The sequence below is a fragment of the Rhineura floridana genome, chromosome 20, assembly GCF_030035675.1.
Source record: "Rhineura floridana isolate rRhiFlo1 chromosome 20, rRhiFlo1.hap2, whole genome shotgun sequence".
NCBI classification, from domain to species: domain Eukaryota; kingdom Metazoa; phylum Chordata; class Lepidosauria; order Squamata; family Rhineuridae; genus Rhineura; species Rhineura floridana.
The window spans coordinates 11,763,237-11,789,706 of record NC_084499.1 but is presented as its reverse complement, the minus strand read 5'-3'; the positions used below and the strand labels follow the sequence as shown (position 1 = coordinate 11,789,706).

Here is a 26,470-nt window from a genome sequence, read left to right as displayed (position 1 = left end):
CTGCTCCTCCTCCTCCTCCTCCCTGTCATCGCAGCCAAGGTTTGCTTTCCTCAAGCACCATGCTACTACGCCGACGTGTTCACGGGTAGCGTGGCACTTACAAAAATATAATACAGTAAAAAACGATGTTTCTTTAACAGCTCTATGACAATAACTCAGCAAATACATTCCAGGGTTTATTCTAGTGTGCAGCTAGACACATTTTGTGCAGTGTCAAAAAACTGTGCAGTGTGAAATAAATTTTTGTGAGGTTGAGCATGTGGGATTTAATAAGGAGCTAGGTAGCTTCTGAAAAAGAAGTGAGAAATGACAAAATGAAGTAGGAAATGAAGTTAAAGAATGGTTCCTTTAAAATCATAAACTTATATTAATAATATATTATTGGACGAATTACTTGACTAGGTTGGCATTGGGCAGTGTGCAGTAGGGTAAAAGCTTAAAATAGACCTTGGTACATTCCCTTTTCCCCTCTCCACCATGAGAAAAAGATAGAATCCCTTAGTTTAAACAATACCAGGTGTCAGTGGAGGATGTTAATGCTGTGGTCTTTTTGGTTGTGGGCAGTGTGTGTGGGTTTCACATCAAGCTAGGGCATGCCCAGACTTGTGCTGGTTAGCCCAGACTTGTCTTGCTTTGTCTTGCAGTTTTCGATTGCGTCTTGTTCCTAGGAATGGGGGAGGAATTCAATTCAGTTTGCATGTAAACTTTCCAAAATGATAGGAGAATCAAAACGAAGCCATCCTTCAAAATTCACACTTCTCTGAATTTTGCAATGTGGTTCTCCAGACAAGCAATGTTTACAAAATTTCATATATTAGGGGAAAGTGTGCATAACAATGCAGAGTGGAAATAATTCCATTCTTTTAAGGGAGTTTGCTTTGCAAAAAATGTGTTTATGAGGCAAAACGGCACATAAACGGATATATATTCGCTAATCAGCCTTGTGTACTCTTTTACATGTTTAGTCAAGTACTGCTTACCGTGGACACCATCTATGTTGGCAAAAAGCTGGACTGGTCCTGTCCCTTTCCCTGAAGTAGGATTGGCAGATGCAGTACCAGCAGAACACCTCAATGGTATCATGTTTTGATGTCAACATATTGATGTAAGAACTAGTAAACATTGTCTAATTGTTAGGAATTTATTTGGAAAGTGTTAGGAGAGTGTGATTTGTTATTGTATTTTCATTGTTCCTATAGTTGCTTTTTCTTAATGTTATTACCTTGTTGTTTAAATTTTTGTAAATTGTACTGTTTTTATTGATATGTATTTCTATATTTGTGCTTATTTTTTGTAAGCTGCCTTGAGAGCCTTTTGGCCAAAAAGTAAGGATAGAAATAAACTATAATAATAATAATAATAATAATAATAATAATAATAATAATAATAATAATAATAATAATAATAAATGTACCTGACCCTTCTGCAGTTTAAAAGTTTAAAAAAATGCCTGGCTGATTTATACTTAATTTAAGAAATATTACATTGAACTCAATGATAAGGCTGGGATGCTCAGTAAGAACCAACTGTCAGTGTTCTCAAAGCCAGACTTGCAGCTGCTGGGCTTGCCTAATCAGGGGGCCACACCCACACCAGACCTTATTTCACTTTAGACAATCATAGCTTCCCTAAAGAACCCTGGGATGTATAATTTGTGAAGGGTGCTGCGAGGAGGCTCCTATTCTCCTGAGATCACTCCAGTGGTCAGAGTGATTTAACAGTCAGCTACTCTGACTGAAGCTCTGCGAGGGGAACAGGGCATCTCCTAGCAGCTGTCAGCACTCTTCACTAACTACACTTCTCAGGATTCCTTTGGAGAAGCCATGACTGTCTAAAGTGAAATGAAGGTCTGGTGTGGATTTGGCCAGGGACAGCTTTAGTTTAATTTTGGGTGGGAGGCTACATGTGCCTGCTGTAGAATAAAAAGGTTGGGAAAACCCTGAAAAGTAATGATGCTGTTGACAATGTTTTCCTTTTAGAAAGGAAAGGTGCTTCCCCTCTGCCCAGTGCCCACACACCCAATATCCTCCCCTTCCCCTCCTACTCCCCTCCTTCCCCCTCCCCAGGTTAGTTTCACTTATCCTAACCTGACTACACAGAAATAAATCCCATTGAACTAAAAATTATGCAAATGTTCAAATCCATCCTCCCTTCTCCTCCCTCCGATCCTCTCCCTCTTGCCCCTCCGCCTCCCCATCTTACCTATCTTAAGCATGATTACATGGGAGTAAATCCCATTGAACTCAATAAGCATGGAAATGATCAACTTTCCATTAGAGCAGTTATTTATTTTATTTTATTTATTTTTAATTGGCAAGATTTATATACCACTTAATTAAAAATCAATCAATCTTTAAGTTGTTTACATAAAAAGACAGAGAATGTTCATTAAAGATAGCAATAAAAAGAGACCTTGAAAACAGTGGGCGTCATAAAGTTATCAAAATATCGATAAGGTTAACAGATATACATTTAGGCTTGCCTAAACAAATACGTTTTTTGAATGCCCCGAGAAAAGCACAATGAAGGTGCCTGCCTAACATCAATTTGCAGGGAGTCCCAGAAATCTATGCTCACTTAGCAGGATGGTTCATCTGATCTGATCTTTTTGTGATGAGAATTTGGATCCAAACCCTCTGTTTGTTTTGTCTGTCTGTCCCTGTTTTGATCTTTTGCACAGAAGTTACTGTAAAGGCACAGGAAACGGTGAGATTTTTTTTTTTTGAGAAAAAAAAAACTTTCCGAGGGAAGAACTGAAATTAAAGCAGCGGGCATGTAACTTCAGACACCTTCGACTCTGTCACACTGACAGCTGCATCCTCACAAGCACAGCTTTTGATGTGGTCACAGCAGCGAACGGGAGGGAGGCAGTGCATGAAGCTCAAGCTAATTGCAATGCTCAAGCTTGTGGCTCCCTCCCCCTTTTGGGGCATTATTCTTATGAATTCACACCCCTCCTTGCTCAGAGCACGTGACATCTCCGGGCAGGAGACAGGATTGCAGCAGCCCTTGAAGCAGGGAGAAAGTACCTCGGGTCTTGGAGCCAAATGCAGCCCACTAACCCTCACTCTCCGGCCCTCCCAACTTCCCCCAGGCCACGCCACTCACTGGCCCTGCTTCACACTCTCCTTGAGTGTTCTTGCCTGGCAAGACTATGTCCTTGAACTCTGATAATTTCTCTTGCTTGTCTGGATGGAGGCTAGGGAAGGATGTGTTGAGTGTCTATAGAAACTACGCTACTGTGCGAAGGTGAAATTTACTTGTCCTTTTTTGCTTTGTCCATTTTTGCCTCTGACCCTCTCTGTCGCTAGCACATGGCCCTCAGAAGGCTGCCCAGAAGGGCAAGTGGCTCTCAGGCTGAAAAAGGCTCCCTCCTGCTTTATAAAATATAGTTCTGCCTTACCAGGTTGAGGTGGGGAAGGAATCACACCAGACAGGGATCCTGCGCCTTTCGGAAAATGTCAGCGCATGTGGCTTGTCACTTCAGAGTACTCTGTGGCTGGAAAAAGCTGCATCCACCAAAATTCTCTTGTCTACTCATCTGTTAAAGATAATGGCGGCCCATGATCAGTTCCTTTGACGCACAATTGACAGCCAGAAACCTAAAAAAGCCATACGCTTCTTTACTTGGCTCCAAATCCTGGTTCGACCAGGAATGCATGGACTTAAAGAATTCCCTTGTGGACAGATATAAATTATATAGAAGTCTTGAGTTAACTTCCATGCCTGCTGAATACCTGGAGCTAAAGAAAAGTTATAAATCTTTAATTAAGCAAAAAAAGAAGCAGACCCAATGAGAGGCGTGGCAAAACTTAATAAAAGCCGCTAGAGCAAAGGACACGGCCACATTCTGGAGACTGGTCTCCAGGGGATGGCAGTCTAATTTTGTTAGTACGGATTTCTACATCTCACCCAGTGCTTGGGAATCTCACTTCAGATCCATCTTTTCAAAGGGGCAAAGTACTTCATCTTTAGGCTGGGAGGATATCAACACTCTTCCTACTTGGCCCCCAGTGTCTATCTCTGAAATTACCTCTCTTCTTAACAACCTTAAATCGGGCAAGGCCCCCGGGGCTGATAATATCCCCCCGGAATGTTTAAAGGACAACATAGAGTGGTGGGCACCAATCTTGGCAGCCTTATTCACATCTATTGACCAAACAGGCTACATCCCAGAGGATTGGAGATTAGCCATTGTTTTAAACAGGCGCCAAAAAGAATACAGCAAAGGCACATGTCTGATGTCAATAGGCAGGGAGTTCCAAAGTTGAAGGAAGCTGGAAAAGGGACACTGTCCCCTTTTCTCTTTCACTCTGTATGCTCAGATTAATTCTGCTGGATCCAAATTTTGCCAGATCCCTTGGGAAAGCCACGTGTGTATATATGTGGTGTCTGCCTTTCTGTCTTGTGTGTGTGTGATATATGGGTAGAAGGAACAGAAGTGACTGGAGGCAGTGGTACCAATGACTCTCGCTGCAAATTCCAAATATGTTCATGGGCCCAAAAAAGTTGGCACCCCCTATTTTAGACCATGCTGACAATAAAAGGTTTAATTTATGTAGACGTGTTTGCCCAGTTCATTGTTGTACATCTTTGCTGGTAAAGAATGGAGCTCTTCTGCCATCTGCTGTTAGAAAGAAGCAAACAAAATTCTGAAAAGATGGAACCAGAGTGGGTGAACTTTGTATTAGCTTTGTATTAGATGCAGGGCTCTCTCTCTCTCTCGCTCTCGCTCTCGCTCTCACTCTCTCTTGTTCTGATGATTGGATGTGGGAATGCAGAACATTCTTCAAGGCCCTCATGCTCCTGTCCTTCATGATTACACCTAGTAGGAGATCCGGCTTGCCTCTACTTACTATAAGCACTGCTTGTACATAGGCAGACAAAGCAAATGTCCCAAAGACAGTGTAATTCCTTAGCGTTCTCTGTGGCCCCATCTGTATCTAAAGCAGTGTCATACCACTTTACAATCATGGCTTTCCCACAAAGAATCTTGGGAACTCTAGTTTGTTAGAGGGGCAGAGAGTTGTTAGGACTCCTCTTCCCCCCACAGTGCTACAATTCCCAGAGTTTCCTGCAAAGAGGGATTGATTGTTAAACCACTGTGGGAATTTGCACTCAGGCCCGGCACCAGAGGGTGGCCAGGTCGGGCACTGGCTGAGGGGCCCTGCCACTAGTCAAGGGCCCCTGTGGCTGGGAGGGTGGAGCTACCACTCTGCAATCCCCCCCAGCATCTGGTCATGGGACATAACTGGACGGTGGCATGGATTGCAGAGCAGGAGCTCTGCTCTGCCAGCTACCATCACCCCCACACATGCACAGCTGACAGACACTTAAATAAGCCTGGTTGCTTCACCTCAAGTGTCAGCCATCTTCGGTGATGACAGGCATGCATTCTGATGTGCCAGGTGAAGCAACTGGCAGTATGTAAGTTTGTGTATATGCACTTGAACACATGCACGCACATGCAGAGGGCAGTAGGGCCAGCCGTGGGCTGGTGCCAGCCCTGTTGGCACTGTGCTGATCTCCCCACTGCCTGACCATTCCCTCCACTCCTCCTGGCAAGCCATTTTTGCATAGACCTGCAATCCAATAATCCATTCACCACCTTTCCCCACTCCAGCAACAAATAAACCCAGTGGTCAGATGCATAGCAGAAAGCCTGGAAATAGTGGGGACTGGCCTTGGAAATGTCATAATTCAAAGCATGTGCTGTACCACTGAGCTCTTGCCCTTTAGCATAGAATAAGATGCTAGTCCTCATGTTTCTGAACAAAGGGCTAAATTTAATAGAAACACAGGAAGCTAGGTTATATTGAGTCAGATCTATTGGTCCACCTAGTTCAACGATGTCTCAGTATGCTTCTGAATACCAGTGGCTGGAAAACACAGGAGGGAAGAGTGCTCTTGTGCTCAGGTCCAGGCTTCTGGTTGAGAACAGAATGCTGGACTAGATGGGCCACTGGGCTGACCCCCCAGGTTCTTCTTGTGTTTGTTTGTCTATGGTGACTGGGAGATGATCTCCAGGGTCTCAGAGAGGAGTCTTATCCAGTTCTTCCTGGAGATATCCTGACTCTGTGTCTTTTTAAGTACAAAGCTATGACTGCGCTATGGCTCATCCTCAAAATTTTCAGAGGTGACAGAGAGAGATGAGTGATCTTCCAGCAGTGGTCAAAGACAGCCTTGAATCAGAAACCTCACAAAGAGAATGCCTCTACTTCTCAGCAGAGCCACATGAAAAGACACAGTACAGAATTCCTCCGGAGGGGGTCTTCTCTTCATGTCCTCAAAACTCGTTCTTCAACATATTCATTTCTGAAACACCCTCCCCTCACCTGATTGACACTTCTATTCCCACTTAACTCTACACAACCCATCCTGATGGAGTGGGAGATAAAGAGGCATAGGCAAATAGCTAAGCTTACATCCTGAGCCAAAGAAGAACTTTGGGCAGTAATGGCACTGGATTAGTAATGCAGATTGTCACAAACTCCAACTTGGATTCAGCTAAGGTCAAACTATGTACAGTGGTTCCAACTGGGCAGTACTTTTGGGGAAGTCATCTAGGGCTACACATAACAGAATGAGCAGAAGGGACCCCAAACACAACAGGACAGTCATATTACATTTTGAAGTAAGCGATGTAATACCTAAAAGATCATCTCACCTCTTATATACCCAGCCGATCACTGCTCTCTTAAGTAGAGGGCTTTCTTTGTGCAAATCCAGGTTGTCTTTTGATGGTTTGGGTGCTTGTGTGTGTGTGATGTTTTTCCTATTTCCCATCCATGTGTAAGTAGCCACTCTACTAGTCTAGAGGAGTAACCCTTACATATCCACCTGATCACTGTGATCCGTAGGAGAGGACCTCCTGAAGATACCATCCTATCAGGAGGTCCACTGCACACAGTGTCAGAATTGGGCCTTTGGCGTGGTGGCACTTACCCTTTGGAACTCTGTCTTATTACATATCAGACAGATTTTGTCTCAGTTGTCTTTTCAGTGTCTATTGAAGACCTACCTTATCCAACAAGCCTTTTTTTTAATCCAGTCTTTATCTAGATTTAAAAAGGTTTTCATTTGTTTTTATTCTTGATGTTTGCATTGATCTTTCTTTGATGTTTTTTATTGTAGGGATGTTTCATGGGAAAGAAATAAATCTCCATTGACATCTAAGTGCACCACTGACAATATATCTGTGTTTTGTTGGCCAACTTTCCTTTCACAGATTGTTGTGAGCTCTCTGGAGATTGACTTCTACACGGCACGACTTTAGTACTAAACAAAATTTTAAGCTGACATCAAAACAGGCAACACCAGCACCACATCATGTGGATCAAGGTCATGGCTTAAAAACAGCAACACAAGTGTTTTAATTTTTCTTTTTTAATTCAAAAATATGATAGACAGATCGAAACACAGACTTTGTTCACATATATATATTTGGCACATTTGGTTATGAGTCCTGAATAGTTGTTAGAGCTAATCCAAACATCTCTCCTCCCACTCCTTCCCTTCAGTTGTGATGTCCAGGAATGCAAGAACGATTGGTTTGGAGGTGATTTCACATTAGCCCACCAAAAGAATGCTTTAATCCTCACTTTCCTCCATTTATCAGAGACAGCAACATAGAAAGCTGCCCTATACTGAATCAGACTATTGGTCCATCTAGCTAAGTATTGTTTAGACAACAGTCATTCTCAGCCCTACCTGGAGATGCTGGGGATTGAAACGGGACTTCCAGCATGCACAGCAAATGCTGTCCCACTGAGTTGTGACCTTTCCTGTTCCCTGGCCTTGCTTTCATTACTGTTCCTAATCTGGGAGATATCTTATACCCTATCTACATTATACCTTTTTCTCTTCAAAGAGAGTGGTTGATTTAACAATCAGTCCCTCTTCCTAGGAAACTCTGGGAATTGTAGGGGAATAGGGGGTCTCCTAACAACTCTCAGCATGCTTAACAAACTACACTTCCTAGGATTCTTTGGGGAAAGCCATGACTGTCTAAAGTGGTATGATACCACTTCGGATGGATAGTGAAGATGGGGCCTTATTCCAATTTTGACATGAATATGGAGGCACATTCACAGGTGCTCACTCACAAGAGGCATATTTTGAACTGTTGATTGTAGGGCAAGGATGTATTTTACCCCCAGTGAAACCTTCTCCAGCCTGGTGCCCTCTAGCTGCTGTGGACTTTAATTTCCATCTTCCCCTGTGCTGGCTGGGGCTGATGGTAACTGGAGTCCAAAACACCTGGAAGACACCAAGTTGGGGAAGGCTGCCTTAGCACATGATGAACCCCAAGGACAAAACCAACCGTGAAAGAGCAATCGTCAATTTACTGCTGGGTCAATGCAGCAAAGATAGTTCAGCAACATGATGAGGAAGATCTCGGCCATTGTGATATGAGAATATGGATGTTCCATATTCCAAGAGCCTCCTGTGACGTCCTTCCCTGGAACCACCTGTGTCGCTCTCACTCATGGCTACCAGCAGTCAGGATCATCGTGTTTATTTTTACCTCTCTCTGCTCTAGCACAGCTCTCAAAAGATCCCCCTGCTAGGTCACACTACCCAACACTCTGTGTATCCAATATAACCTCTACTGTGCCTTAGTCTCTTCCTGGTTATTTTGATACCTTGTGTCTGTGTGTATAGGTAATTCCCAACCCCCCTGAAGCCTCTTGCCTATGAAGCTCACAGCTCTGGGTTGCTCTGTGGTACTGGATGTTGATACAATATCTCTTTCTTCACTGCTGCCACCATTCAATACTATTTCTTCTTCAGCCTTGGTTACTCTGCCTCCCCCCTGGTCTGTGCCCCCCAGCTGAGGAATCAGGCTTTAAGTAAACCAAGAAAATATTTATTGATAACACTAAGAATAACAAGATTACTTATAGATTTCATTGACAAGCATATGGTTTCATATATGTTTCTCTTATGTTCCTAATTCCTACTATTTGCCTCAGAACTCCCAATCCAATCTCTCAACAGCCACCTCTTACTCTCCACATCAACCTCCCTGTCCACAACCACCCTGTCCAACCCCCCCACCAACTCAACTGTCGTCGTCTCATTTATACCTTCAGCCATTCAAACACACAGCCAATCATCATCCAGCATTCTACAGCCCATGTACTCCCCCTTCTCACTCACTCCACTTACCATATTTCCTATAATAAACCTGCACTTACCATATTTACATTGCATTCACATACAGGAACATCACATCTCCTCCCCTGTTTTTCTCTGTGAAATGTGAATGAGTTCAATGGGGGTTTTTATGCACAGAAATCCAGTTGAGGGCTATTCAAGAAGCTGGTTTGTGTTTTTTGAAGGGTAGTCATTGATGAACAGGTGAACCTCCCTCCCTCCACCATCACCTCCCTCCACCATGACCGTCACAGAGTTGTATGCTTTCTTCTGCACTGGCTAGTCAGGTGTGGAAAATATCTTCTCTGGAAGCAATGGAGGGTGGCCCATTAGGGCAAACGGGGTAATGCTCTATCAATCTCAGTCTGCCCCCATGTGCTTGCCTTCTTCCTTACATCCAGTCCAGGAGGTGGCACTAGCTCCTTAGGCTCAGTGTTGCCATTATAGAACTCAGCAGTGAGGAGGATGGAGACAAAACTAGAATTACTTGTCTCTGCTTCTCATTGGCTCTGATTCTGTCTACTGCTGTCCTCCCAGCCTTCTGCCCTACCAATCCCAAAGAGCACCAGCCACCACTGATCGGAGGAGAAGTCTTTCCTCTTGAACAAACAGAACCAGAATGAGCTGGAGTGGGTTTTATGTCTCAGGGCTCATCCACATGGGAGCATTTCTTTATAGCAAATACACTGCTTTTACCTTCATTGTAGATTTGCACCATCCGCAGTTCCTGCTCAATGTTAGCCGCAGATAGTTTATTCCCCATTCCCCATTCGCACAAGTAGCCGTTCCTCTGGGAAGGATTAGTCTTCAACCAACTCAAAATAAAATGCCTAACACATTTCAGCTGGTGACCACATTGCTCAGAGACCAAGGTTAAGGTTCTCCTATCAAGGTAACTTCTGGGGTCATCAACCTAGAGAATGATTGTCAACCAAAGCCCGTTGCACATTTCATTGTCCCACAAAGACCATCACTAGGAACACAGAAAGCTGCCTTAGACTGTGTCAGACCATTGATCCATTTACATCAGTAGTGTCTACACTGACTGGCAGTGGCCGTCCGGGGTTTCAGGCAGGGGTCTCTCCCAGCTCTACCTGGAGATGCTGGGATCGAACCTGGAACCTCTGGCATGCAAACATACTGTTATGGCACCTTCCACTTCAATTTTCTGCTGATAAAAGATGGATATTTCTGTACCATTTTGAGACTTTGCCTCTTCTTTAGAATCTTGGGGGGGATTGGTGCTATTTCCACCCCCCTTTCCTACTCTGACTGGCAGCATCTCTCCACGGTCTTATGAGGTGCTTCTGTGTAGACCTCTTTCAGGGATCCTCTAAGTCAGGAATGGGGAAGCTGCATTCCTCCAGATGCTGTTGGACTCCAGCTCCCATCAACTTCTCCAACCAGCATGGACCGCATGATGAGGGGAGATGGGAGATGTAGTCCAACAGCATCCAGAGACCTACTTTTATGGAGATGCTGGGAATTGAAGCTGGGATTGGCTGCATGCAAAGGAATTTATCGCTGTGCTATGGAATACACACACTCACATGGACACACACACACATACACACTGGGGAGGGCCCTATATACATCTGTACCCTTTGGTTGCGCACAAAAAAAGCACCTGGACATTTCTGTAATAGTAAAATTGTGCTTTTATTTAATCTGTTTTTTTTTAAAAAAAAATGTACAATCAGACACTGTCCTGCTGTTGTTGTTTTTTGAAAGCATGGATTGCTTTTTTTAAAAAATGATGACAAAAACTTAGCTTATTATTTTCATCCTTACTGTTATTTTTTCATTATATTAATAATATTAATTTTAGGCTGAAATGTTTACATGCCCTCCTTTCTCTGTGTGTTTATATACAGGGTGGATCCAGGCTTACAGTGCAGTCCTTACCATGTCTGCTCAGAAGTTCCATCCCATTGAATTCAATGGGGCTTACTCCCAGACAATGGAGCTGCAACAGTAGGGCAAGTGGAACGCTGCTCCACCAACCTCAGCAATGATTCCTCCAAGGCCAGCTACCTTCTTACTTACAACCAGTCCAGAGTGGCCCCAACTGTCACCTTCCTCCTCCTTAGTCTCAGTGATGCCCTTGTAGTCCTCAGGAGGGAAAAGGGCAGAAACAAAACTAGAATTAGTTGGCCCTGCCTGTGATTGGCTCTGGCTCTATCACTGGCTATGGTTCCACCTACTGTTGGGCTCTCTGTTGCCTGCCCTACCAATCCCACTGGGCATCAGCCAGTACCACTCCGAGGAGAGTGGGGATAGGATTGCAGCTCTAAGTCATGCTTGGAGAAGGTTGGGACTTCAGTTAGCCATGGTGAAGTCTGGATCCAACCTGTGTATATACAGTGAGAAAAGCTTCCAGATGATCAGCTAAAAGCTCAAGGATGGCTTACAAAGATCCCAATAAGAATGCATGGGCAGTATTCAATGTTAGTCCTACTCAGAGGAGACCCATTGAAATGAATGATAGGACTAACTTAGGTGCATTGATTTAAATGGGTCTACTCTGAGTAAAACTTAGTTTGTATAACCCTCTTTTCTGTGTGAATGTGTCAATATGCCGGATCATGTCCTTTCCCCTGACACCCTTCCCCCTCCCCAGTCCCTCCCTGGCGATTGTCATCTTTGGTGCAGAGAAAGCTAGCTACGGACAGGGGAAAAAAAAGATGCTCCATTGAGCACACTACGTTTTGAAGAAGGCTTTCCCATCCCACCCCCAATAAAAATGGTTGAAGGAGCCATGGTTATGTCAAGCAACACTGATGATTTGGTAAAGTTCCCATCTTCTTTGCTAATCTCCCTTCCCCAAATTTCTGGAAACAAACAAGCAAACCACAACCTTCTCTCTCCCCCCATTCCATTCTTTTTTTCTCTCTTGGCCAGGCCTACGGAGGGGGTTTTATGATCTCTTCCATCTGCCTTCGAGATTCCTAAAGCTGTGGGGCCTCAGTTTCATCTCCGCAAACTGGATGGAGTGCTCGTGGCCCTTCCAGTGGAACCAGTTGACACCCTGTGGAAACAGAAGCGAGAGCCATTACGGTGAATATGGATGAAGGCACCAAAGTAATGATTGAGGGGCGCTAAGGCTGTGGGTAGCTAAGAGCATGAGCTAGGAATAGAGAAGGACGGATCCGTCAGGTTTCGTCCTCTCCATTTCTTTCATTTTTCCCAAACTTAAATGTTTCTGCAGTTTCTCATTTTCTCACTCTTATTTTATTTATTTATTTATTTCATATCATTTATAAACCGCCTGTAGCTAATAGCTCTCTGGGCGGTGTACAAGGTTAAAATACAATATTACAATAAAATCAATAACAAATAGCAGCAAGATTTTAAAACTAGAACATTAAACATGAAACATAAACGTTAACATTAAACATTAAAATGCCTGGGAGCATAGCCAGGTCTTAACCTGGCGCCTGAAAGAAAGTACCGTAGGCGCCAGGCGTGTCTCCTCTGGTAAGCTGTTCCACAATTCGGGGGCCACTACAGAAAAGGCCCTGGATCTAGTAATAATCCTCCGGGCATCTTGATGATTTGGTACCCGGAGGAGGGCCTTAGATACTGAACGAAGTGAACGGGTAGGTTCATAGCAGGAGAGGCGTTCCACAAGGTATTGCGGTCCCACACCGTGTAAGGCTTTATAGGTCAAAACCAACACCTTGAATCTGGCTCGGAAACAAATAGGTAGCCAGTGCAAGCGGGCCAGAACAGGTGTTATATGCGCGGACCGATTGGTCCTCATCAGCAACCTGGCTGCCGCGTTTTGCACTAGCTGAAGTTTCCGAACTGTCTTCAAGGGCAGCCCTACGTAGAGCGCATTACAGTAATCCAATCTAGAAGTTACCAGAGCGTGAACAACTGAGGCGAGATCGTCACTGTCCAGATAGGGGCGTAGTTGGGCTACTAAGCGAATATGGTAAAACGCGTTCCGTGCCACCGAGGCCACTTGAGCCTCTAGCGACAAGGAAGGATCAAAAAGGACACCCAAACTCCGAACCTGTTCCTTCAAGGGGAGTGTAACCCCATCTAGAACAGGATGAGCATCCACCATCTGGGCAGAGAGAGAGCTCACCAACAGTGTCTCAGTCTTGTCAGGATTGAGTTTCAGTTTAGTAGCTCTCATCCAGTCCATTATCGTGGTCAGGCAACGGTTCAGCACATCAACAGCCTCACCTGAAGAAGGTGAAAAGGAGAAGTAGAGTTGCGTGTCATCAGCGTACTGATGGCAACGCACTCCAAAACTCCTGATGACCGCACCCAGAGGCTGCATGTAGATGTTAAAAAGCATGGGGGACAGAACCGACCCCTGAGGGACTCCACAATGGAGAGTCCAGGGAATCGAGCAATGTTCTCCAAGCACTACCTTCTGGTGACGATCCGCTAAGTAGGAGCAGAGCCACTGCCAAGCAGTGCCCCTAACTCCTAACTCCGCGAGCCTCCCCAGAAGGATACCATGGTTGATGGTATCAAGCGCAGCTGAGAGATCAAGGAGAACCAACAGGGTCACACTCCCCCTGTCCCTCTCCCGACAAAGGTCATCATACAGGGCAACCAAGGCTGTTTCAGTGCCAAAACCGGACCTAAAACTGGGTTGAAACGGATCCAGAAAATCGGTTTCATCCAAAAGCGCCTGGAGCTGGCCAGTGACCACCCGCTCCAAAACCTTGCCCAAAAAAGGGACATTCGCCACCGGTCTGTAGTTGTTCAAAACATCTGGGTCCAAAGAAGTTTTCTTTAAAAGAGGTCTTATTACTGCCTCCTTGAGACTACCAGGGACTACTCCCTCTCCCAAGGAGGCATTTATCACCTCTTTGGCCCAGCCAGTGGTTACAGCCCTGCCAGCCTTCACCAGCCAAGATGGGCAAGGGTCCAGAGCAGACGTGGTCGCCCGCACCATTCCAAGCACCTTGTCCACTTCCTTGAGCTGCACCAACTGAAATTCATCCAATAATACAGGACAAGGCCGTGTTCTGGACACTTCAATGGATTCATCTGTCATAATGTCAGAGTCTAAGTCCCGACGGATGCATACAATCTTATCCCGGAAGTGCTCCGCAAATTCGTTGCAGCGGGCTTCCGATGTTTCCTTAGTCTCATGAGGGCCAGAATGTAAAAGCCCTCGTACCACCTTAAAAAGCTCCACTGGGCGGCAAAGAGATAATCTAATGGTGGCAGCAAAATAAGATTTTTTCGCCGCCCTAACTGCTTTTACGTACAACTTAGTGGAAGCACTTACCAAAGAATGCTTACATCCGTCAGGAGTTCGCCTCCACCTGCACTCTAGCCTCCTTCTCTCTTGCTTCATCACTCTCAGCTCCGGGGTATACCACAGAGCTGTATGAGTTCTGCACCGAAGGGGGCGCGCGGGAGCGATCATGTCAATGGCCCGGGTCATCTCCGTATTCCACAGGTCGACCAGGGCCTCGACAGGCGCGCCAGTGCTATCAGCCGGAAAAACTCCCAGAGCCCTCTGGAAAACTACAGGATCCATGAGCCTCCGGGAGTGGACCAACTTAATAGGTCCCCCACCTCTGCAGAGGGAAAGGGCTGTCGTGAGCCTAAAACTCAGCAAGCGGTGATCTGTCCATGACAATGGAGTAGATGAAAAATACCCCACCCTCAGATCACCATCTCCATGATCAGCAATCAAATATTTCTGCAGCAATCTGCACTTTTTTAAAAAAAAAAAAACCCTCCTGAAAATTCTTCAGCATTTTCATGCAAATTCTTCTAATAAATACATTTTTGTCTGCCGTTTCGACTGTTGTACGCATTGTTGCAAGCTGTTTCTCATAATGCATTTTTTCTATGTTATTTTTGCCAATATTTTCATTGCTATACACATTTTCCCCTAATCTACGCATTTTTGTGAACACTGTTTCGTCGGAAAACTGCACTGCAAACTTCAGATAAGTGGGAATTTTGAAGGATGGCTGTGTGTCAGTTGTCATATTGTTTTTCAAAAATGAAGTATTTAAGCAAAAGTTTGAGAGTCAGTGTAGTGTAGTGGTTAGAGTGTTGGACTATGACCTGGGACACCAGGGTTTGAATCCCCACACAACCACGAACCTCATTGGGTGACCTTGGGCCAGTCACTGCCTCTCAGCCTGAGAGGAAGGCAATGGTAAACCACCTCTGAATACCACTTACCATGAAAACCCTTTTCATGGGGTCGCCATAAGTCAGGATCGACTTGAAGGCAGGCCATTTCCATTTCAATTAAAAGTTCAGTGACCATCGGTTGGAGATGCTGCAGTTGGATTCTGCATTGAATAGGGCTGGGGCTGGGCTAGATGACCTTCAAGCTCCCTCTCAGTTTTATGATTCTGTGATTCACTCTGTTTACCCCATCTCCACTTCCCTCCCCGATATTTACCCCATGACAATTTTTTTTATTGTAAGCTCTCCAGGGCAGGGACCTGTTGTACAACAACAACTACAACAAGTACTTACCTGGCTGTGTTTGTTATCCCCATATACACCCATCAGGTTCGCACGGTGACAGTTCTTGTACCAGAAAGCACTCTTGTATGACAAGGCACAGTTAGTGATGGCTGAGTCATGGTCCTTGTCGAAAGTGGAAAATCTGCTCTTGTTGTGGTAGGTCATGGAATCGCCTATGTGGTGGAGAAAAACTTGGTTAGTTATCAGACAGTTGGTGACTGTTGCTGACTGCTCAGGACCGTAGAATCATAGCATCATAGAGTTGGAAGAGGCCTATGAGGCCATCGACTCCAAACCCTGCTCAACGCAGGAATCCAGGATAAAGCATACCTGACAGATGGCTGTCCAGCTGCCTTTTGAATGCCTCCAGTGTTAGAGAGCCCACCTCCTCCCTAGGCCATTGGTTCCCTTGGTTACTTGAGAGACTGCCTTGCCCCTTATATACCCAGAATCACAGCGGTCTGTGGAAGAGCTTCTCTTGCAACTTCCAAAGATATCAGAAGCCTGCCCCATAGTAACTCAGAGAAGGGCTTTCAGTGTGGCTGTCCCTGTTTTGAGAAATAGCATTCCCGCTGAAATATGACAGGTCCCCACTATTTGCGCTTTCCAGAAACAATTCTGACTTCTGAAATTGGGAATGTCAGAACAATTCCGACTTTCAGAAGCAATTCTGAGACAGGTGGCTAGACAGCCACCTGTCTGGTATGCTTTAATTTGGATTCCTACAGGGGTTGGACTGGATGGCCTTATAGGCCCCTTCCAACTCTACAATTCTATGATTATGCTTTAAGCTGGATTCCTGCACTGAGCAAGGGGTTGGACTTGATGGCTTTATAGGCCTCCTCCATATCTACTATTTTATGATTCTATGACATTGTTATTTTGACGGGCTTTCCCAGCTGGATGAACAGGACTCTGCCATGGGTGTCTACTTGGTATTGTTTTTTAAAATATATCTGCTGTTTTGCTTTAAACTGTTTTTTTTAAGCTGCTTTCAATGCATCTTGTATATCATGTTGAGACGTGTGTGGAAGGTGATTAATACATTAATAATAATATTCATCCTCTCCAGACATGTAGACATTATAAGCATTTTAATGTGTTTTAGCTTATTGTTCAATTTAATCACTTTTGAATGTTTTAAATCCCTGTTTTTACTGTCTTTGCTTTTAGTGATAATTTTACTATATTATTTTTATTTTTTGTTAACTGCTTTGAAGTTTTATTACGATCAAGTGGTACATAAACCTTGTTAAATAACAACAACAACAACATAACATGCTCAGCTGAACGATAAGGATGAGGGATGAAGAGCCTGTGGCCTTCCAGCCATTGTTGAACTCCTATCAGCCCCAGCAAGACCAATGGTCAGGAAGATGAGAATGTCCGCACCATCCATTTAAAGCACATTTATAGCACTTTAATATTCATGGCTTCCCCCAAAGAATTCCAAGCACCCTTAACAAACAACAGTTCCCAGGATTCTTTGGGGGAAAGTGGTATAAGAGTGCTTTAAATGTCTGCATTAGACAAATTTGTGGAGGATAAGGCTATCAATGGCTACTAGCCGCGGTGGCTATGCTCTGCCTCCGTAGGCAAAGGCATTATGCTTCCAGTTGCTGGCATCTGCAAGAGGTGAGAATGCTCTTTACATTCAGGCTCTGCTTGTGGGCTTCTCATGGGTAACTGGTTGCCCTCTATGAGAACAGGATGCCAGGCTAGGCAGACCATAGGCCTGATTTAGCAGGCTCTTCTTATGTTCTAATGTTCTTATGATGTGGATGTGAGCTTTGGCAAAGGGACATCTTCCTGCTCCATGCCTTGGGACAGCAGGCTAGCTTAGGGGGGCACAGAACAGACTAGGTTGGGAGGAACAGGTGCCATCCTCTGGCATCTGCCACCGAGGCAGTTGTCCCACTCTGCCTAATGGCAGGGCCGGCCCTAGGTGGTGGAGCATGGAAGAAACACTGACATTAAATGGGGAAAAACCCATAGATTTCGACTGGACATCAGGAAAAACTTCCTAACTGTTAGAGCCATATGACAATGGAACCAATTACCTAGAGAGGTAGTGGGCTGTCCGACACTGGAGGCATTCAAGAGGCAGCTGGACAGCCATCTGTCGGGAATGCTTTGATTTGGATTCCTGCATTGAGCAGGGGGGGTTGGACTTGATGGCCTTATACGCCCCTTCCAACTCTACTATTCTATGATTCTATGAAGCCATGATGAGCAAGCCCTTCCCAACCCTCTAACATGGGAACATTAGGGAGCTGCATTGGTCCATGTAACTCCATAGTGTTTACAGCAGTGGTTCCCAAACCTTTGTCCCCATGGACCACTTGAAAACTGCTGAGGGTCTTGACAGACCACTTCATAAGTTTTTCTGTCTGTTGTAGCAATTGAAATATTTTCGGAAGCAGGGTCCTAGCAGGGTCCCTATGTCTCCAGCGTGCTACAAGCCAATCAGTATGAAAGGGGATTGGGTTAGCTACTGAGAAGAACTTTCTAACGTGCATCCTCGTGGCTGTATAATATTCGGTATTATCCAATGTTAGTCCAATGGCAAGCAGACCCACTGAATGCAATGGACAGGGCTAACTTAGGTCCGTTAATTTCAGTGGGTCTACTGAGTAAAACTTTGTTTGCTGTAACTCATGAGTATTATATTTCATTATGCTCCTGTAGACTCATCTTCAATTAAAACAGCAAGAGAAAAGCTGTATCGCAGATCCTCGCAGCTTATTCTGAGATTGGCCAACAAACCCACCTGCCGTGCCACTGTACCCATCCACATTCAGCCGGTAGCGAGTCGTGGCATTTCCGACTAAAAATTTGTCGTAGAGGGCATAAGCAGTTTCTCCTTGATCACGCAAATCCACCCGCAACTCATACTGGCCCTGGGAAGTGATTTTGTTGAGCTTGTCCAGGCCTACAGGGAAACAATCAAGAGCAGTGAAACAATAGGCAGGCCCCCTTCTGGTCATCAAGCCATATTGCACCTGATCACACCTTCCATGATGCTAGCCCTGTTGAAGGCAGAAGCACAACCTTGTTCTGCTGATGGGGTGCAGCCCTTTTCCGTTGCTAGCAGTGAAAATATGACAGCTCTCTGCTAAAGCCTCAAGCACCAGAGGGTATGATGACACCATCATTTCCGGCATCATGTGTGGGGGGGAATGCAAAATGCCCCCACCCTAATTTTTGACACCCCATTCACATGTGGAAAAATTGGGGAAGAGGTTTTTGTTGGTTTTTGTTGAGGTACAAATTGGGACAAAATGGGGGCAGGGTTTATTGGGGACAGTGGCAACCACATAGCAGACTCTGGGTAGTGGATGACATCTTTTCCTGCCAGAGGGCCCCTGTGGGATGCTATAGCAGGGGTTGGGAACTTTTGGCCCTCCAGATGTCTCTGAACTACAACTCCCAGCATCCCTGGGCATTGGCCATGCTTGCTACTGCTGATGGGGGTTGTAGTTCAGGAACATCTGGAGGGCAAAGTTTTCCCACATCTGTACTAAAACTGCTGCACAAACTCAGGATTCTTAGAAGGGGATGCAAATCTTTGCATGAGTGGATCCCTAGGAGGAAAGGATTGGAGCAGCGAGTTTCAGAAAGTCTGCAGAGTTGTGTGCAGGCAACCTTCATTAAATTACAATTCTAAAGTTGGTGGGCCACCACTAGGAAGACCCTGCTGAGTCTGCCTTTCTATCTCATATCAGATTCCCCTCCCCCTTGGTGCTATAGCATTGTGAAGAGGGAGCTTCTGAAGGGAAAATGGTAGCCTGAAGAACAGAGGCAGACTTTCAGCTCAGCACTAGTGATGGAATCAAAATGCCCCTAGTCCCTTTTACCTGCCCTTTTGTTGGCAGTGAAAGGAATGAAACCTTTTTGACTGGAACACAGGAAACTGCTTTATACAGATTCAGACCTTTTCATATAGATCTATAGCAGGCATGGGGGATCTGTGGCCCTCCAAATCTTCTTGAACTTCAACTCTCATCAGCCTCAGGCAGCATGGTCAGTGAGCAAGAATGATGGGAGTTGTAGTCCAGTAACATCAGGAGGGATACAGGATTCTAATCCCCTGAATTCCCCTGAACTATAGGTGCGATAGGACTAGTCTGGGGCATTGCATTCTGGGTAAATTAAAACAATGGGTGACCACCAGGAGCAGGAACCAGGCTTGGATCCCATTCAAAAGTAGTGGCGCTACCCACCACCACTGAAGTGCCACCCCAGGGGTCCAGGGGCAGTATGTGAAGTTGGGAGAGAGACAGGTTGCCAGAGGTCTGAGCTGATTGCTTGCAGAGGATCACATGAAAGTAATGTGAGGGCCACATGTGGCCTAAGACCTACAGGTTACAGACCCCCTTGCGTATGAACTATAGGAGAAACGTGGCACGGAAATCACAGCCCTGAAAACTGTGCAAAAAAATTTAAGCCTTTACAACTAAAATTAAGTTAGTTTATAACTTTAAGTATAAATTTGTTCATGGCACAGTTTTATACTTGACTTTCTAGTCTCTATTTCACATTTTTTAAAGCTTATAGTTTTGTATTTTCAGATTACACGTAAATATTAACTTTTGTTCCTTCTTAAGATTTGTAAGCTTTTGTTAAATGTGTAAGCCTTGTATGCTTAATATTGTACTTATACCTTACTTTTTGTATATATAAATGTAATTTGTACAGATATGATGATAATGATAATGATACTTGGACAAGCTATCCCACGGTGGGGAATCAGACTAGGTGTCAGCCACTATAGAAAAATGGGAGGAACAAGTCCTTGTGCACTGTGAGGCAGTATTTAGTAGCCACCTACCTAGCCAGAATTCATCCTTGGGGTTTCCAAATCCAGTCTCATAAGTCCTCCAGTTGCGGTAGAAGTCCTCCTTTCCATTCTGCCTTCTTAGAAACACCTGGAAGCCGAAAGAATGTCTTTTAGCCTTCATAGAGAAACTTACAGCGGAACTTGGAGTGACACGAGGCATCTCCGAAAACAGACAAATTTGCTCAGACATGGTACCCTTTTGTGGCAAATGTTAACCAAAAAGAACTTGGGACGGACACCACAACACCCATACACCTCATTATGCCTGGATCTGGAATGCATGATAACATTTAATTTTAGTTATATAGTATATAATTTTGGGATGTTATTCAAATTACGAGATCATATTTTCTAGTCCTTGTAACTGCATGTGTCACTGAACATGATGTCTGGTTAACTATCTGCTTTATATATTCCCTGGTTTCGCCATTCCCGGGAGGGGGGATGTGGGGATTGTATTGTGGTTATGTCTGTGTTGTTTTCTTTATTCCACTCTAGTTCTTCAAGTGGGTCTTTAAAAAATTGTTGGGTATTGAAAGGAAGTACTTTGACAATCGTATTATGCATTTGTACCTGGATATCTGCAAAACCAGTTTTCTACAAAAGAAACACCTGAAACCCCCAAATAAATGTTATTGTCGTGTAATATGATGTGTGCAGGTAGCACGCACGTGTGCCATCAACCAAGATGGTGGCAGAGGCTTCAGCCCCTTAGGGAAACCTTGGCCACCATCTTGGTTAAGGACAGTCCTGTGATTGGAGCGCGCAGCTGTAAAACACAGCCGAGAAAGGTAGGTTGAGCGAGGGAATGTTGGGCGATCCACGGTAGAGATCCTGACACTGATCATAGAAGGGGAGCAGAGGGCCCCCTCAAGGGGCCCTGTATCCCCAGGGGCCCTCGGCCAGGGCTCCACCTGGCCACCCATTGGAGCCGACCCTGATGATGTGATTATTTATTATTTGTATTTGTATTGCTGATCCTCGATCGTAATAAAGACATACTACATATTTGCCTGTATGTTTATTTTGTATCCTGCCCTTCCTCCCAGAAGGAGCCCAGAGCAGCAAACAAAAACACTAAAAACATTCTAAAACATCTTAAAAACAGACTTTAAACTATATTAATACAAAACAGCTTTCAAAACATCTTTTTAAAAAAGCTTTAACAACATCTTAAAACACCTTGAAAGCAATTCAACACAGATGCAGACGGGGATCAGGTCTCTACTTAAAGGCTCGTTGAAAGAGAAAGGTCTTCAGCAGGCGCTGAAAAGATAACAGTGATGATGCCTGTCTAATATTTAGGGGGAGGAAATTCCAAAGGGTTGGTGCCACAACACTAAAGGTCTGCTTACTATGTTGTGTGGAATGGACTTCCTGATAAGATGGTATCTGCAGGACACCCTCACCTGCAGAGCACAGTGATTGACTGGGCATAGAAGGGGTAAGATGGTCTTTCAGGTATTATTTTATCCCCAACCCTGCTAACCAAGATCCTTTTAACTGGGGATGCCATGCATCGAACCTGGGACCACCTGCATGCAAAGCCATTTGGCGATGTTGGCAGTTTATGAGCTGGAGGACAACAAATGTATCATGGAACATGGGAAGCTGCTTTATGTTAGGGCCATGCACCACACCCAGTGGCATCCTGGATCTCACACTGAATTAAACCAATTTGGATCAAACCAGGAGTCAGCCAGATTGAGTCGAGGCAGTCCTGGATTGCCCTGGATTCGATCAGGTCCATCCAGAGCAATCCAGGGCGGCCAAACAGTGGGTGGTCTGGTGGCAAAGGGGTGGGGGAGGCAGAGACTTGTTGGCAGCATGTGTGTGTCTCCTCCTCTCCCTGCTCCCAACCGCATTACTGTGGAAGGGCCCCTGATCTGGCTGGACCTGGATTGCCTCAGCTTAGACTGGGGCACTCCAAAACACGAGATCAGACCCCAAATGGGTTCTACTTTATACCTGGTCAGAGCATTGGTCCATCAAGGTCAGTATCATCTACAGTGACTGGCAGAGGCTCTCTCGGGTTTCTCACCAATTGTACCCGGAGATGCTGAGGACTGAACATCAGTGGCATCTGCTCAACCACTGAGCTAAGTGCCCACAAATCCCCTCGACAGCTGCGGTCTAAACATCAGTCATAAATAAATGAAATGGAGTAATAGAAATACTCACAATCCATCCGCCTCCGTCGGACGTCATGTCGCAGTACACCTCTGCAGGCTGAGACTTGCTACCGTTCAGGTAAATTGTGTAGAGGCCGGAGGCTGTTACTCCATTCAACAAAGCTTGGGAGCAGTCTCGGGGGTAAGGATACAAACCCCCAACTGCAGAGCAGGGGAACAAAGAAAGAATCAGTATCTGTTATGAACAAAGGAGTGGGGCCTGGAGCCCATTCTGGCCGGGCGGAAGGCAGGGAAGCCAACGGTAGGGGGAGCCAGAGCCGACGGCAGGCAGAACCAACTTGTTCTAGATTTATTCCCATCCTCTTCTCTGCAGAGTTCTACAAGGGCACCCCTGAGACTAAGAGCAGTGCCACCCCCTGGAATGGAGGTAAGTAAGAAGGCAGGCAGGTGGGGACTGGCTGAGGGCAAACTGAGGGTGTTGGGGAAGCGCCCCATGTGCCCCAATGAACCGCCTTCCTGATTAAGAAAGGTATCTCCAGAGGATCCCATTTTGTTGGGGTCAACCCAGTTGTCCGAACAGCTGGCCCTCTTACCAACACTGGTCCAGTTCAGACGTAGCTTTAAGGCAAACCATATATAAGTGTGAACATGCAGGTGCATGGGCCCTCACAGCAGAAATTGCATCTGATTCACTCCTTCGCTGCTTCTCCTGCTGCTGCGCTACCTGGGGCTAAGCCATGGCTTACCTTAGTATTACGTCTCCCCCAGAGGATCTATGAGCATTAAGCCAAGAATAACCCTTGGCCACAACTTGTGGTTTATCTGGAGTGAGACATAACGCTAAGCCAAACCATGGCTTAGCTCTGTGTAACACAACAGCAGGAAGGCTGGGGGTGGGGGTGAAGTGGCCATGATTTCTGCACACTCAAAAGTTCATGCTTAGTTATGTTTTGACTTAGTGCTAATGTCCAACTGGGCCACTGTGCGTTATCCCCTTAGCTACTGATTTAGAAGCTACAACTGGGACTTGCAACCCAATGTGGCATAGTGGTTAGAGTGTTGGACAGGGACCTGGGCAACCAGGGTTCAAATCCCCACTAGGCCATGAAGTTCACTAGGTGAACTTGGGCCAGTCGCTGTCTCTCAGCCTAACCTACCTCACAAGGCTGTTCTGAGGATAAAATTGGGAGGAGGAGACCAAATCTGCACATCACTTTCAGCAATGCAATAAAGATATATTGCAGGAGGGAGAGTTCCAGCTCAGTGCCCACCCCCCAGATTCTCCACCCCATTATTCCTCCCACTCAGTTTTACGTCCTCTCCCCCTGCAACCATCAGCCAACATCCTTTGTCCGGTGGCAAACACAGCCCTCTTTGGGTGGTTTTGGGGGTCTTCTCGCCCTTTTAGGGTCCCAGCTAAACGCAAGTAGGAACCTCTTAATGGTTTGAGCTGTGGGGCCGCCTGCATTGGGAAGCAATGGACTTCCCTTCAGGTTTTTAAGCAGAGGCTGGATGGTCACAAGTCAGGGATGCAAAAAAAGTTTATTCTTTACTCATATGGAAAATATTTTGTTGCATGGATTATTTTGGGGAGTTGCCCTTCTCTGCATCTAGGGGCACAGGAAGTCAGACTCACTGGTCCATCTAGCTCAGCATTGACTACACTGACTGGCAGTGGCTCTCCAGGATTTCAGGCAGGGAACATGGAGACACCGGGGGTCAAACCTCGGACCTTCCGCATGCCAACGCAGGTACCACCGAGGAGCCTTTGAACTATCTTTCCCAGCTCGATAACATCCTTTTTGAGGTGGGGCCATCAGATCTGTATTCCAGATGCAGCCGCACCGCAGATTTATTGAACGGAATCCTAAAAATGTAAATGTACTGCCTTCAAGTCGATTCCAACTTATGGCGACCCTGTTAGGGTTTTCATGATCCTCCGTGGTGCAGAGTGGTAAGCGGTGGTAACGCAGCCGAAGCTCTGCTCACGGCCAGAGTTTGATTCCAAGGAAAGGAGGAAGTCGAATCTCTGGTAAAAGGGGTAGAGGTCCACTCAGCCTTCCATCTATCCGTGGTCAGTAAAATGAGTACCCGGCATATGCTGGGGGGACGGAACTGGCAATCCCACCCATATATATGGTCTGCCTAGTAAACGTTGCAAGATGTCACCCTAAGAGTCGGAAACAACTCGCACTACAAGTGCGGGGACACCTTTACCTTTATTAGGGTTTTCATGAGGCTGAGAGGCAGTGACTGGCCCAAGGTCACCCAGGGAGCTTCATGGCTATGTGGGGATTTGAACCCTGGTCTCCCTGGTTGTAGTCCAACACCTTAACCACTACACCACACCTAATACAGGCCAATTTGCTTTTTGGGAAAGTGCTGCCTGCCATCTCCCAGCCCCTGCATACATCATACCTGTGGTGAACATTGTTTGGATGATCTTGCTCTTCAAGTTCTGGTTTAGGGCCTGTAACTTCACCGTGTAGTGGGTGTTTGGATTCAGGTCTGCTAAGCTGTAGGAAGTCGACTCAGGTCCCAGGATAACTTCCTGTGGGGGGTGGGGGTTGAAATCAATAGCAGATGATAAATGAATGAATGAATGAAAGAAAAGCAGTCCCATTTTTTCGCAGCCGTTGAATCATTCATGCTGCCTTAAGAAAACCATGTAAAAGATTGATGAGGGCTTTTCTGCTCCTGCTAGTATCTTCCCACCCCACCCCACATTATTTATTTATTTATTTTTATTTATTTGTTTCATTTATAGACTGCCCATAGAAGGAGGAGAATGGCTGTCCTCAAATAAATGTGTCATATGATAATGTTCCAGTGGCATGGCTAGAAAGGCTGGTTAGCATAGGCAGTAACAGGACTGATACACGTTCTAAATGCAACAGCATGCTTGGAGCTCATCATATATGTATCCCCCGCTGTTTCATCCATATGAACACCAGCTTGGATGGCTTTAAAAGAAGATTAGACAAATTCATGGAGGACAGGGCTATCAGTGGCTACTAGCCATGATGGCTGTGCTCTGCCACCCTAGTCAGAGGCAGCGTGCTTCTGAAAACCAGTTGCCGGAAGCCTCAGGAGGGGAGAGTGTTCTTGCACTCGGGTCCTGCTTGCGCGCTTCCCCCAGGCACCTGGTTGGCCACTGTGAGAACAGGATGCTGGACTAGATGGGCCACTGGCCTGATCCAGCAGGCTCTTCTTATGTTCTTAACACGACTGCACTAAGTAGAGAAATGGGTTAGTTCTGAAATCCAAATGCATCACTTCTTAGACGCCCAATGAAAATAGTCTCAATGGCCCGTCACTGGAATAGCAAATAATTTGGCTGTACAATGCCAAGATTTTTTTTCTTTTAATGAAGAGAGGATGGATATGAGAATATAGGAACTAGAGCAAACCTCTCCACACACTAAAGATATAAGGAAGCAACAGCAATGATTTGTGTCCCATCCTGCATTCATTGCAATCACCACGGTTTCCATTGCACTACAGGTTAGCTTCTACTAAAGCCTACGTTATTTGTCTCGCTATCCGCTATGGCAGAAACGTGCGTAATGAATTATGTAACTAATTGTGTAATTAATTTTCAATGCATTTCAATGGAAGGGAAACATCAAAAACAAATCAGCAAAAAAGCATAATTACCGTATATTCCGGCGTATAAGACGACTTTTTAACCCAGGAAAATCTTCTCAAAAGTCGGGGGTCGTCTTATACGCCGGGTGCTGAAAAAGAGCGGGAAAATTAAGTAAAAAAAAAGCTGCAGTGGGAGTGGAAGCAGTCGCAGCCACCGTCCAGAGAGACCGTCGCGGCGAGGAAGGCAACGCAGTGAGGCTCAAGAAGTTACTGCCGTGAGGAGGGA

At 45.5% G+C, this 26,470-nt stretch overlaps 1 protein-coding gene across 5 annotated transcripts in view; it reads right to left on the bottom strand.

The window, feature by feature from the left end:
- Positions 1-10,821: 10,821 nt before the first annotated feature.
- TNC (tenascin C) overlaps positions 10,822-26,470 on the bottom strand; it is a 122,350-nt gene continuing 106,701 nt past the window's right edge. For all 5 annotated transcript variants that reach the window (XM_061603957.1, XM_061603961.1, XM_061603962.1 and 2 more), the window contains 6 exons: positions 25,015-25,147; positions 22,646-22,797; positions 20,456-20,552; positions 18,395-18,556; positions 15,634-15,797; positions 10,822-12,187 (listed from right to left, as the gene is read on the bottom strand). In XM_061603957.1, the coding sequence (XP_061459941.1) occupies positions 12,077-12,187; positions 15,634-15,797; positions 18,395-18,556; positions 20,456-20,552; positions 22,646-22,797; positions 25,015-25,147 (819 nt within the window). In that variant the 3' untranslated portion in view covers positions 10,822-12,076. The remainder of the gene's footprint in view (positions 12,188-15,633; positions 15,798-18,394; positions 18,557-20,455; positions 20,553-22,645; positions 22,798-25,014; positions 25,148-26,470) is intronic.